The sequence below is a fragment of the Pygocentrus nattereri genome, chromosome 3 (genome assembly GCF_015220715.1).
Source record: "Pygocentrus nattereri isolate fPygNat1 chromosome 3, fPygNat1.pri, whole genome shotgun sequence".
NCBI lineage: Eukaryota > Metazoa > Chordata > Actinopteri > Characiformes > Serrasalmidae > Pygocentrus > Pygocentrus nattereri.
In genome coordinates, this window is record NC_051213.1 from 49,308,352 (window position 1) to 49,323,544 (window position 15,193).

Genomic DNA, 15,193 nt, shown 5'->3' on the forward strand with positions numbered 1-15,193 from the left:
GTGTTACACTTCACGGATGGCTTCACTGTGTTGTGGTGGAAGTTCGCCGGTTGTGGGATTAAAAAAAAGTATCACTTATCTTTAAAATCTTTAGCTTTCAGTTTTCATTCGTCATCGCTACAGCAACCAATCAAATAAGATGAAGGCAATACACTCAAATATATCAGTGAATATGCTTCAAACATGTGATTTACAATTGATAAATGTGTTTTACTGTCTTCGCTGGAACATTTATGGCTCTGGTATCTCATTACAAAGAGCCACAGCACTGCTTCCCTTTCATTCATACTTCATCGGAATACTATCAATGAACAATAATGGGAACATCACACTGTTACGTAACCGCACCCCACGATAGCATACGAAGTCTGCCATGACGTGTTTATGACATGATAATGTCAAAGTTATGAAGGGTTCAAGGAAGATCTTCCCCATGTATGTTTTATAATGTGTTCCCTCACCACTTCGCGGTTCGCCTTTCGCGGACTCGGTGCATCACAGGTTTTCAAAAAATATTAATGGAAAACATACATTGTGGGTTTTTGCTACTTCGCGGGAACTCGATCTGTGGAAAATATATATATTTGATCAATTTTTACATTTAAAAAATCCCAAAAATGTATAAAAATATATTCAAAATATTCATTCTGACAATAAAGGAATGTTATAAATCATAAAATATTACGATTTACAGTAAATAGTGCATATTTATGAATACACACCGAAAACGAGAAGCAGCATCGCCCGCCTGAGGCGCTAAATATAAATATATAAATATATATATAAACGAGGGAACACTGTATAAGCACAAAAGGAGACAAGGCAACAGAATTTGTGATGCAAATTTATTCATGGAGTACATTGATTTATACCGCCCTTCACTTGAGCACATATTCAGACATTTCATTTCATACTGAAAGGAAAACGTCCAAAAATTTTAATGGAAACATTTTTGGAACATGTGGACGATTCGCCTGCTCATCATTTCACTCAACCTGGACCGAGCCCTCCTCCTCAGAGCTGCTGCATTTCAGGGATTTCTCATGTGGCTGGGAGTTCTGAGGGTTCTTTTCAAAATGAACAGGGAGGCATTTCCTCCTAATCTCATCACAAGCAAGGATGATGTGCTGGGTCACATTGCTAACTTTCCAGACTTCACAGTTGTCGTCCCAGCGCACCTCAATGAAACAGAAAGCCTGTTTGCTGATGCACAGGTTCGTGTGTCTTTCAAAGAGTTTGCCCCCAGATGGTGAGCAGACATCTTCCACTTGGTTTTTCTCACTATTGTCCAGAAAGCTCTTTATGCCACTTTTGTAATTGCAGACTTTGTGGTCTTTAATGAACTTAGTCCACAGTTTATGGTCAGTTCCGTATGAGTTAAGCGTGCAGAAATGGTGCTGATTGAACCTCTTGTTCATGTACCTGTTAGACGAAGGCTTGCAGGGTGCAGAGTTGGGATCGTAGGTAATTAGCTCAGAGTCCAGGTCTGGTGCAGGTGCAGGTCCAAGTTTGGGTCCCAGCTGTCGGTTAGCCGCACACAGGTGGAAGATGAGAGCGGTGAGCATTATCCATTTTGGAGACTTCTGGGCATAGAAAGACAAAGAGTTGCAGGTTTCTCAGAGGTTGGTGTGATTGGCTGCAGTTTATTCTAGAATAGTGGTCATAAATGTGGACTTTTCTTGCGTGGGCCTGATAATGAATTTCAGAAACAATTTGGGGGTCTGTTATGTTTCCTTGCAGCAACATTGTGTGACAGGGTTGCCTCAAGGCAACAGGTGAGTGGCATATGGAAAGGGTTGGGATGTAACGGAATACAGTTAATGGGAATTCATATACAGAAAACAGAAATTAAGCGTATGTGTTAATATATAAGTTAGATTTTGTAAAGACAGTATTCAAAATACATTTCGTTTTAGTTAAATACTTTTGGAAGGATTCCCACTACATTAAAAATTTGTATTAAATTTTATTTTTACATAACCTTTCATAAATCAGTGTGATGATCGGTTATTAATCTCAGTGTTACTGAGCTCTGCTAAAGCCTGAGTAGACTGATAAATCAATGTGATCGGTTATTAATCTCAGTGTTACTGAGCTCTGCTAAAGTCTGAGTAGACTGATAAATCAATGTGATCGGTTATTAATCTCAGTGTTACTGAGCTCTGCTAAAGTCTGAGTAGACTGATAAATCAATGTGATCGGTTATTAATCTCAGTGTTACTGAGCTCTGCTAAAGCCTGAGTAGACTGATAAATCAATGTGATCGGTTATTAATCTCAGTGTTACTGAGCTCTGCTAAAGTCTGAGTAGACTGATAAATCAATGTGATCGGTTATTAATCTCAGTGTTACTGAGCTCTGCTAAAGTCTGAGTAGACTGATAAATCAATGTGATCGGTTATTAATCTCAGCATTACTGAGCTCTGCTAAAGCCTGAGTAGACTGATAAATCAATGTGATCGGTTATTAATCTCAGCGTTACTGAGCTCTGCTAAAGCCTGAGTAGACTGATAAATAAATGTGATCGGTTATTAATCTCAGTGTTACTGAGCTCTGCTAAAGCCTGAGTAGACTGATAAATCAATGTGATCGGTTATTAATCTCAGTGTTACTGAGCTCTGCTAAAGTCTGAGTAGACTGATAAATCAATGTGATCGGTTATTAATCTCAGCGTTACTGAGCTCTGCTAAAGCCTGAGTAGACTGATAAATCAATGTGATCGGTTATTAATCTCAGCGTTACTGAGCTCTGCTAAAGCCTGAGTAGACTGATAAATCAATGTGATCGGTTATTAATCTCAGCGTTACTGAGCTCTGATAAAGTCTGAGTAGACTGATAAATCAATGTGATCGGTTATTAATCTCAGCGTTACTGAGCTCTGCTAAAGCCTGAGTAGACTGATAAATCAATGTGATCGGTTATTAATCTCAGTGTTACTGAGCTCTGCTAAAGCCTGAGTAGACTGATAAATCAATGTGATCGGTTATTAATCACAGTGTTACTGAGCTCTGCTAAAGCCTGAGTAGACTGATAAATCAATGTGATCGGTTATTAATCTCAGCGTTACTGAGCTCTGCTAAAGCCTGAGTAGACTGATAAATCAATGTGATCGGTTATTAATCTCAGCGTTACTGAGCTCTGCTAAAGTCTGAGTAGACTGATAAATCAATGTGATCAGTTATTAATCTCAGTGTTACTGAGCTCTGCTAAAGCCTGAGTAGACTGATAAATCAATGTGATCGGTTATTAATCTCAGCGTTACTGAGCTCTGCTAAAGCCTGAGTAGACTGATAAATCAATGTGATCGGTTATTAATCTCAGCGTTACTGAGCTCTGCTAAAGCCTGAGTAGACTGATAAATCAATGTGATCGGTTATTAATCTCAGCGTTACTGAGCTCTGCTAAAGTCTGAGTAGACTGATAAATCAATGTGATCGGTTATTAATCTCAGCGTTACTGAGCTCTGCTAAAGCCTGAGTAGACTGATAAATCAATGTGATCGGTTATTAATCTCAGCGTTACTGAGCTCTGCTAAAGCCTGAGTAGACTGATAAATCAATGTGATCGGTTATTAATCTCAGCGTTACTGAGCTCTGCTAAAGCCTGAGTAGACTGATAAATCAATGTGATCGGTTATTAATCTCAGCGTTACTGAGCTCTGCTAAAGCCTGAGTAGACTGATAAATCAATGTGATCGGTTATTAATCTCAGCGTTACTGAGCTCTGCTAAAGCCTGAGTAGACTGATAAATCAATGTGATCGGTTATTAATCTCAGCGTTACTGAGCTCTGCTAAAGCCTGAGTAGACTGATAAATCAATGTGATCGGTTATTAATCTCAGCGTTACTGAGCTCTGCTAAAGCCTGAGTAGACTGATAAATCAATGTGATCAGTTATTAATCTCAGCGTTACTGAGCTCTGCTAAAGCCTGAGTAGACTGATAAATCAATGTGATCGGTTATTAATCTCAGTGTTACTGAGCTCTGCTAAAGACTGAGTAGACTGATAAATCAATGTGATCGGTTATTAATCTCAGTGTTACTGAGCTCTGCTAAAGCCTGAGTAGACTGATAAATCAATGTGATCGGTTATTAATCTCAGTGTTACTGAGCTCTGCTAAAGTCTGAGTAGACTGATAAATCAATGTCATCAGTTATTAATCTCAGCGTTACTGAGCTCTGCTAAAGCCTGAGTAGACTGATAAATCAATGTCATCAGTTATTAATCTCAGCGTTACTGAGCTCTGCTAAAGCCTGAGTAGACTGATAAATCAATGTGATCGGTTATTAATCTCAGCGTTACTGAGCTCTGCTAAAGCCTGAGTAGACTGATAAATCAATGTGATCGGTTATTAATCTCAGCGTTACTGAGCTCTGCTAAAGCCTGAGTAGACTGATAAATCAATGTGATCGGTTATTAATCTCAGCGTTACTGAGCTCTGCTAAAGCCTGAGTAGACTGATAAATCAATGTGATTGGTTATTAATCTCAGCGTTACTGAGCTGTGCTAAAGTCTGAGTAGACTGATAAATCAATGTGATCGGTTATTAATCTCAGCTTTACTGAGCTCTGCTAAAGCCTGAGTAGACTGATAAATTAATGTGATCGGTTATTAATCTCAGCGTTACTGAGCTCTGCTAAAGCCTGAGTAGACTGATAAATTAATGTGATCGGTTATTAATCTCAGCGTTACTGAGCTCTGCTAAAGCCTGAGTAGACTGATAAATTAATGTGATCGGTTATTAATCTCAGCGTTACTGAGCTCTGCTAAAGCCTGAGTAGACTGATAAATCAATGTGATCGGTTATTAATCTCAGCGTTACTGAGCTCTGCTAAAGCCTGAGTAGACTGATAAATTAATGTGATCGGTTATTAATCTCAGCGTTACTGAGCTCTGCTAAAGCCTGAGTAGACTGATAAATTAATGTGATCGGTTATTAATCTCAGCGTTACTGAGCTCTGCTAAAGCCTGAGTAGACTGATAAATCAATGTGATCGGTTATTAATCTCAGCGTTACTGAGCTCTGCTAAAGCCTGAGTAGACTGATAAATCAATGTGATCGGTTATTAATCTCAGCGTTACTGAGCTCTGCTAAAGTCTGAGTAGACTGATAAATCAATGTGATCGGTTATTAATCTCAGCGTTACTGAGCTCTGCTAAAGTCTGAGTAGACTGATAAATCAATGTGATCGGTTATTAATCTCAGTGTTACTGAGCTCTGCTAAAGTCTGAGTAGACTGATAAATCAATGTGATCAGTTATTAATCTCAGTGTTACTGAGCTCTGCTAAAGTCTGAATAGACTGATAAATCAATGTGATCGGTTATTAATCTCAGCGTTACTGAGCTCTGCTAAAGTCTGAGTAGACTGATAAATCAATGTAATCAGTTATTAATCTCAGTGTTACTGAGCTCTGCTAAAGCCTGAGTAGACTGATAAATCAATGTGATCAGTTATTAATCTCAGTGTTACTGAGCTCTGCTAAAGCCTGAGTAGACTGATAAATCAATGTGATCAGTTATTAATCTCAGCTTTACTGAGCTCTGCTAAAGCCTGAGTAGACTGATAAATCAATGTGATCAGTTATTAATCTCAGTGTTACTGAGCTCTGCTAAAGTCTGAGTAGACTGATAAATCAATGTGATCGGTTATTAATCTCAGCGTTACTGAGCTCTGCTAAAGCCTGAGTAGACTGATAAATCAATGTGATCAGTTATTAATCTCAGCGTTACTGAGCTCTGCTAAAGCCTGAGTAGACTGATAAATCAATGTGATCAGTTATTAATCTCAGCGTTACTGAGCTCTGCTAAAGCCTGAGTAGACTGATAAATCAATGTGATCAGTTATTAATCTCAGCGTTACTGAGCTCTGCTAAAGCCTGAGTAGACTGATAAATCAATGTGATCAGTTATTAATCTCAGCGTTACTGAGCTCTGCTAAAGCCTGAGTAGACTGATAAATCAATGTGATCAGTTATTAATCTCAGTGTTACTGAGCTCTGCTAAAGCCTGAGTAGACTGATAAATCAATGTGATCAGTTATTCACAGGTACTCACTGTTACTGTTTAGCTCTTTCAAAAAGTGTGTGAGAGAGGCAATGGACTAAAGCAGGCAATGAGAAAAGTATTAAGTAAGTAATTAAGTTAAGTAAGTAAAAAAATAGGAATTTTTGGAAATGCATTTAAATGATATGCGAATTTTAATGAAACGTATTTCAAGAAACAGAATATTTACATTACAAGAAAACCGATTACTAGGATCAGCGAGGAACTGGGTTAATTTAAAAATAAATCTAACGTGCCTTTTCAGGATTTATTGTAATGTATTCTAAATTTTCAGCTTAGTGTTAACGCCTTTGTTTGATTTTGCCGGCTCACTTGTCTAATTGCCTAAAACATAATCACCGTATAAATACACTGAGCTAGAAAATCACCCCAGGATCACCTAAGATCAGCAAAGCGCTGTCATTTGATGAAAATGTTGGTTCAAATTGACGTTAAGTCTTTATAACAGTTGCTGCTTATTGTAAAAAGCCTTTTATTCTCCTTCCATCTCTGTACAAGTACACAGTGGAGTGAAATTACATTCCTCCAGGAACATCACGGAGCGACAAGGAACAAAAAGTACGAAGTGCCAACGTGCAGACATAGTGTGCAAACAAAAAAATGTAATGAAATGAAATTCAAAATGTTTATGTAGATTTATGTGAGTTGTCAGGAAACGCTTATCTAATTGTCACGCAGCCTTATTTATTTGACCTACAGAAAAATGTCACAGCGAAATCCTGTCTGGCTTCTGATACTCAGTATCATTTGTTTCCATGGGTGCACAATGTTGCCCGAAGGCAACATACTCAAAAGGCCCCCAGCGCACAATATTTTTTATAAAAATTCTTTTTGAATTTAATAATCAGGTTCAGTTTGTGCAAGAAAATCTAGATATCTAGATATTTGGAAAAGGACGTCTAGCCACGAACAGAAGTTAAATACTAAAAGCACAAAAAATTCTTCACATGCTATTACATGATACTTTAACTATTCAACTGGTGCAGCTTGTTGCTTATAGGCAACAAACGTATTTAACCAACTTCTCATGAGATGCAAATCATTTATATGATATTGAATGCTGCAAAAATAAACCTCACACTCCAGCAGATGTGAAATCTTTTTGGATGGATTAAAAAAATAATGAAAAAGATCGTTTTTTACGGTGTTATTTTACTAAGCCAAATAAATGTTTTAAAATGCCAGGTTATCATGTGACCAAGCACAATCATTAAATTTGTTTATTAATTTGTCAAACTTCATTTTTAAGCATTTGACTGCCGTTAAGTAGACATAATTTAGTTGCTAAGCGAGGAAATTAGGTTTGTTGCCCTGGGGCAAGATTGTGCAATAGAAAGGTATAATACAACTTCCAAATATTGAAAAAAGACTAATTTTGACTGCAGTCTGAGATGAATGAGATATATTACCATGCTGGCACACAAATCCTGACTTCTTGGTGATGTCTTGAAGTTATCAGGATGATCTGCACTAAACCACCCAGGTATATATATATATATATATGTGTGCAATATATGCGTGCAAGAATGTGACTAAGCTGACCACAGTTTCCTGAAGACGACAGTTTCCTGAAGACCACAGTTTCTTAAGAGATATCAAGGCCACATACCGCTCAATTGTGTTTTGTAATACATTAATATATAAAAATACACAGTAGGCTAAAATACAGTGCCCTCCATAAATTTTGGAACCCCTGGTAAACATGGACAACACGGGCTGTAAAAACATTCTTTATTGCTTATCCTTTTGATCTTTCACATCTAAAGTTCATTTCAAGTGCATCAATTAAAAGGAAAAAAACTCTTATTACTAAACAAATATTTTTCTCAAATCTATTTGTGCCACAGTTGTAGGCACCCCTAGAAATTCTTAGGTGTAAGATGTAACTGGAGTTTATTCCCATTCATATTTTATGTTTTAAAGTTCACCCGAGTCTTTAGGAACACTAAAATGGTCAGCCATGAATTCTTGATTCACTGGGGTATAAATATGAGGTGACACACAAGCCAAATTCCCTCAGTCATCTCTTGATATTAGAAAGACCAGAGAATACAGCAAGTATGTGCCACAAAATGTTTCAAGGAAACATACAAACTGTACAAAATGGCTTCAAGAAAATAGGTAAACAGTTGGAAATGCAGATTTCAAGTATGAGGGCAAATTAAAACTACCGGGGAATCTGTATATCCTGTATATCCTGCACCCACACTTAGTGAGGAAGATGGTTGGAGTGGACAAAGAATTTCCAAGGATCACAGATGGGAAAATGCAGAAATTAGTAGGTCTTAGGATGAAAACATCTCCTAAATTACAAAGCGATACCACCTATATAACCACAACCAGTAGGAAGCTTGTGAAGGGCCACCAAACTCAAGCTCTGGTAGTTTTCCAGATATTACTGGAACTTTCAGTGGGGTCATTTTCTGTGACCAGAGGAAACCACAATGGAGCTTTTTGGCAACAAACACCAGAGATGAGTTTGGTGTGGACACAAAGACAGCCATGCAGAAAAGTACCTCATCCCCAGTGTGAAGTATGGTGGAGGATCTGTGATGCTGTGGGCTGTTTTTCTTCCAAAGGCCCTGGACAGTTCATTCAGATACATGGGATCAAAGACTACATCAAGTACCAGCAGAAACGAAACAAATAGCTGACTGCCTCGTCCAGGAAGCTTAAACTAGGCCATGGTTGGATCTTCCAGCAGGACAATGATCCAAAACATGCCTCAAAATCAACAGAGAAATGGTTCACTGACCACAGAATCAAAGTTCTGCCCTGGCCATCCCAGTCCACTGACCTAAAACCCATAGAAAAGCTGTGGGCCAGGCTAAAGAGGAGATTCCAGAGTGTTGACCTCGGAATCTGGAGAGGTTCTGTATGGAGGAATGGTCTCCTTTACTCTGTATTCTGCAGTCTCATTAAGCATTACAGGAGAAGATTCAGAGCTGTTATCTTTGCAAACGGAGGCTGCACGAAAGGTTAAACAAAGAGGTGCTAACAACTCGTCCGTGGACAAGAGAAGCCTGTGAAAAGGTGTTAAGTGCTGAAAAAAAGCTGAGAAACTTGTGGTTAGATGATGGAGGCTTAGTTAAACTACTAGATGTGGGAAAGACACTCTTATCACTTTCACGATATAGATCACGACTGTAATGAATTGGTAACGATGGACCAAAAGCTAATTAAAGAAAATTGAAGAGCACTCAGATTTACTGATGCTTTGATAGATATTTAATGTAATTTTAATACATGCAACCTACAAAACTCTGCTACAGATCAAACTGTGAAGTTGGTGTCCAATACCTACAATTCAGCAAGATTGGAAATGTGACAACAACAGGCTGAGAGCATAGTTATAACATTCTCTAAAACGAGAACCAAGACCAGCTGAGGAATGGCACGTCTCATGTGGTCAGGCATCAAGCAAAAGTTCAAAGCAGTCAGCCCACCAGATCTGGCCGACATATTAAACCATCGAGACCACCATAAAGAGCTTGGTAGAAAGGCCGTTATTTCACTGTGTTGGGGGTGGTTGGGTGGTAACTGCACTGGTCATTGGGCCATTCATATAGATACTGACACAGATGTAGACCCATGACAGGATAGTGACTCTAAACATACCTCAAAATTCATCATGAACTACAAGACTTGGTCAGTAGTCAGTGATGAGCTGTGACTTATGATTCCCGTGACTTGTGTTTCTCTCGATTCCCGTTCAGCACCTTTACTCTAAACCATGGGTTTGAACACTGATGCCCACCATAGGGGCCTGATTAACAGCGCTTTGTTCCAGCGTATGCAAATCTTTCCAGAGAGGCCATAAAGACGACTTGATTTTGACTTGATTTTAGAACCAAATTCAACTCATCTGCCGCCAACCCAAGCTCTTTGGACTATACAGTACTGTGTGAAAGTTTTAGGCGTCTAAGCAAATCTTTAACCAGCTTCCCTCAGCAGTGAGTTTATCACAATATACATTAGAATAAAGTCGTATTCATAATTCAAATAAACAGAAAAACTATAAACAGTAACAAGAATTTCTTGGGTCCATATTTTTCCTGGACACCTTCACAGCCGCCACAGAGACTCGTTAATATCATCAATTACATCAGGAGCTCAATTTACTGAGCACTGATTGGTCAAACCAGGAGCTGCTTTTTAACTACATATAATACTGGGCTTCCTCGAGGAGGAGAGGCTTGGAGATGGGTCAACACACACACCAACATCCAGAACATCACTAGTTAATCTAGAAAATCATTATTAATTAATATTCTATAAATTTTGCTTATTCAGATATTTCTCAGCAAATTAACACAAACTACACGAATAAATAGGTTATGAAAATGAGTCTTGGGTGCCTGAGACTTTCGCACAGCTCTGTAACCTAAAGTCGATGGCCTTAATGTTGATTCGCTTTTACTAAAATAATTTCCTAGTCTTAGCCTTAATTTTGTATTCACTTACATAGTTAATTGAGCACAATTAATGATACACAATGCATGACTATTTACATTATATTTGCAAAGCTGGCTTTTGAAGACTCAAAGGACTATACATGGATTCAAGGAACTTGCTAGCCACCACAGGAGTCCAGTTAGAAACAAAAAACCCTAAATGTCCAGTCCTTTTTGAGTGTGTGGTCTTCAAGGAATAATTAATATACAACATAAAATCCAACACTAAACACAGGTGCCCACTAGATGTGGCCTGACAGGTTGCACTAAATGGGTTAGTGCATATTCAGTAATGAGTACATGTGGATGAAAAATCTGCCATGACATCTTTATGACACGGCTATGCCAATGTTACGCAGCAGGGTTCAAGTAAAGTCCCTCATATATTTTATGATATATAAATATTGCACATATGCAGAGTAGGTGTAACTTCACAGGTTTGATAAAAGCAGCAATCTAAGAGGCATCAGCAATACAAAGGGAAATTTATGGTGCACATTTATTTGCACAGTACATTGATTTATATTGCCCTTCATTTGAAACATATTCAGTACATTATGCATTGGAAATTTTGATCAAAACATTTTTGGAAAAGAAAATACATGTGAACGATTCACCTTGTTCACCTTCGCCTTAAAACACCTGCTAAGCACAGAGTTCCTCATCATTTCCCCCATCCTCAGCTGAATCCTCCTACTCAGAGGTGCCACAGTTCGGGAAATTCGCATTGGGCCGCCGGTTCTGAGGGTTCTTTTCAAAATGAACTGGGAGGCATTTATTTTTAATCTTGTCGCAGGCAAGAATGATGTGCTGGGTCACACTGCTAACTTCCCAAACATTGCAGTTGTTGTCCCAACGCACCTCAATGAAACTAAAAGCCTGGTTGCTGATGCACAGGTTCTTGCCTTTTTCAAATAATTTGCCCCCTGAAGGTGAACAAACATTTTCCACTTGCTTTGCCTCACTCTTGTCCAGAAAGCTCTTTATGCCACTTTTGTTATTGCAGACTTTAATACGTTTAATGTATTTAGTCCACAGTTTACGGTCGGTTCCATAGGAGCTTAGTGGGGCCAAATGGTGCTTGTTGAACCTCTCGTTCATGTCACTGTTGGAGGAAGGCTTGCAGGGTGCGGAGTTGGGTTTGTAGGGAATAAGCTCGGAGTCTGGGTCTGGTGTAGAGACAGGTCCAGGTTTGGGTTGCAGCTGTAGTTTGGCCGAACACAGGTGGAATATGAGAATGGTGAGTACTGACCATTTTGGGGACGTCTGGAAATGGAAAGTTGCAGATATTTAGATAAGCTCACTTGTAATGGTGGAGGCGAGTAGGTGGGATGCAAGGAAAAACATGCAAAGGAAAACAAATAAGAACGTAAAACAGAAAACTAGACAGGGGACTGTGCAAGGGACTGGACAAGACACTACACAAACAGGGACAGAGACCCCAACAGGAACAGGAACAGACACACTTCCAGAAAAGGGTACAAAAACGCAAACACCAACAGGCTCAGGTGCTCTGACAGAAACAGGAACAGAAACAAATTCTGGTTAAAACACTGGACAGACACGTGGGAAACCACAGACCCCAAGGGTAGCCAAGGTACATGAACAAGATGTCCTCGGGTGCAGCTGGGCCACACCGACATCCTTGGGTGCAGCTGGGCCACATCGACGTCCGCGGGTGCAGCTGGACCACACCGACATCCTTGGGTACAGCTGGGCCGCACCGACGTCCTTGGGTGCAGCTGGACCACACCGACATCCTTGGGTGCAACTGGGCCACACCGACGTCCTTGAGTACAGCTGGGCCGCATCGACGTCCTCGGGTGCAGGCTGGGCCGCACTGCTGTCCTTGGGTACAGCTGGGCCGCAACGACGTCCTTGGGTGCAGATGGGCCGCACCGACGTCCTTGGGTGTGGGCTGGGCTGAAAGCAAGGTAGCCTTTTTCTCCTTACCAGGGAACAATGACTGAAGCCGATGAAGCAGATGGTAACCCTCCTGAAGACTGACCTCGTCCTCCTTAATATGTTCCTGCAAACCCACTGCTTCCCTGTGGGCTCTTGCATTCTGTAATGGTGGAGGCGACGAGGCGGGATGCAAGTACGAGTTGCTTTCATTAAATTTACCAGAGTCCAGAAACTGAGTAGCAGAGGGTGGTAGAACACACAAGTCCATAATGACACAAAACCAAACAAGATCAAAGAAAACAAGCAGCAGAGTAACAACAACAACAACAAAAGCACATGGCACAAGAAATCAAAAGGCACATGGCTACAACAGAGGGGCAGAAACACACGTAGCATATTGCTGCTGTCAAGCTGACTTGCTTTGACTGTAGTATTTGGCTCTAAGCTTCAATATTTAGTCTTCGCAAATGAAGCATTATGTTAATATTGTAATAATACAGATCAGCTTGCTGCTGCAGTGCTCGTACTTTTTACCAGCTAACTGTTAAAATGAATGTCCAGCACTGGTTGTGCTGAACACAGTGCTCAGCCTCTTTGCCCCCTCCAGGTGGCCAGGACCTTTTTAGGTATGTTGCCTTGAGGCAACGTGAGGCTACAACAGATAAAACGAATAACACTATCATACGTAAAACTTGTTTGAACACTAATTCTATTATGTGTTATTTTTAACCGAAAGCATGTAATAATGCAATATAATGAAGTGATGTTACAATATTTAGCATTTTGAAAATAATACCACAAATAATAGAAACCAAATCATCTTCAAGTGGTCATAACTTCATTTTCTACACAAGACTGTTAAAAAGAACTGCTAACAGGTACATGACACAGTTGGCTGGAATACTGGCCTAGCCACTAATATTGGGGGTTAAACCCTAAATCAGGCAACACTGCAGTAAAATAGTGTGTAAACAGTGGGAGATGAATAAAGATAGATTACCAGGCTGGTACTCATGCTGAGATGTCCAGACGTTATAGGGCTGCTCTGCACTACAAAAGCCAGGTACACATATGTCCACAGATGAGCACCCAAGAGTTCTCTATTAAGATGGTTAAGCTGAACAGTTTCAAGTAGGCCACAGTTTCCTGAAGAGAAATTAACGTCACGTACAACTCGCTTCTGTTTTTTTTCCCTGCATGATTAATTAATATGTGCATGAGGAAATATTTAACAAACTTTAATATATTTAATGTACATTGATATATATTGAATGAACATGTCAGTTCAAGTTCATTCAATATATTATATATATAAATATATAATATTAATATTATTAAGATTAATATAAATATTAAATGAATTGATTGTTTACATGCTCCAAAAAAGTCCAGCTTTGTGTGATTCACTGTTGTTTGCGCTGGACTGTGAAGTCATAGGCTGTGACTGAATACAGCTTCAGCACAATTGAAGTTTTATGTAGTTTTTATTTTCTTTTGTTCCACATTTCTGAACTGAGGCACAGTAGTGTGGGACTACATGTCTGATATTTGAGACTGCAGCTCCCGAATCTCTTACAAATCCCGTTCTGTGTTTTGTAGGTTCAGGATTACTGCCTAGTAACGTGAGTGAATAAAACCTTAGTTTTTCTCTCGTCCCAGCAGTTTTTAACATTACAGTACATTTAGCATAAGATGTGTTCACTGTTTTAATTCTAACATTTCACTTAAAAATCCTTATTTTCTATCACATTTGCACAGATTTTTAAAATGCGATTAATCGCAATGAACTACACGAAATTCTGAGATTAATCGCGATTAAATTTTTTAATTGTTTGACAGCCCTAATATATATATTTAGGGTACATGATGTACATGCAGACATAGAGTACATAGAGTTCTCTACTAAGAAGGTTAAGATGACCACAGCTTCAAGTAGGCCACAGTTTCCTGAAGAGAAATTAAGGTCACATACAACTCGTTTCTGTTTTTTTTCTACATGATTAAAAAATAATTACCAAAATACCTACATTTCAGTGTTTACCAGTTCGATATTCATCACTCCAGTATTTCGTCAGCCAGACATTCCATATTTATCCTTTGTATTAGACAATAAAAACTCTTTTTGGTGCTACATATATATTATCTTTTAAGCTTAGACTTCCAGAAAACTACTGAATAGAAATACCATGTTCTGCATCATCAGTTGCTATTGCTATGTGGTCAGCAAAAGAGTTTCAGTGACTGGTCTAATTGCTTCACACACAGTGACCTATGTGACCCTACAAATGAAATATGGGGTTTAACAACTGATTCACACTTTGCACTTTAAAATGAAACCTAATCATGGTTCTCCAGCTAACACAAAGACTGAGGTATCAGAATGTTGTGTGCAAACGGCGCCTGTGAAGGAGTGTGTAGTGAGAAAAACCGAAAACCCTGTGGTCAGATCACAGAGGCTTAGTTACACCACTAGATGTGGGTCGTAAGTGAGATGCTATGATCTATCCCACCATGTAGATCAGAACTGAACTATACACTTAAAGATGGTTCTTCATGGGTTCTTTGGTAACGAAAATGGTTCCGTATAGAACCATGGACACTTACAGAGCACTTGGCATGATTAAAGGGTTTTTTATCACCACAAATGAAAAAGGGAAATATTGACCTGTGGTGTCCCACAAGGATCCATTCTTGGGCCCCTCCTGTTCAGTCTTTATATGCTTCCACTGGGCCAAATCCTTCAAAAATAAAAACTCTTTTCGTAGCAATG

The 15,193-nt window shown here is 39.2% G+C and overlaps 1 protein-coding gene across 2 annotated transcripts; it reads right to left on the reverse strand.

The window, feature by feature from the left end:
- Nucleotides 1–967: 967 nt before the first annotated feature.
- On the reverse strand, nucleotides 968–13,503 carry LOC119263057. 2 transcript variants are annotated; one of them, XM_037536837.1, is made up of 2 exons: nucleotides 13,424–13,498; nucleotides 968–1,583 (listed from the first exon to the last, which is right to left on the reverse strand). In XM_037536837.1, exons 1-2 carry the CDS (start codon nucleotides 13,436–13,438, stop codon nucleotides 987–989), a joined length of 612 nt encoding a protein of 203 aa, XP_037392734.1. In that variant the 5' UTR covers nucleotides 13,439–13,498; the 3' UTR covers nucleotides 968–986. The 2 variants fall into 2 exon arrangements, with proteins under 2 accessions (XP_037392734.1, XP_037392735.1); XM_037536838.1 differs by lacking the exon at nucleotides 968–1,583 and adding an exon at nucleotides 11,004–11,784 and having other exon boundaries at nucleotides 13,424–13,503.
- Between the last annotated feature and the right edge of the window lie 1,690 nt (nucleotides 13,504–15,193).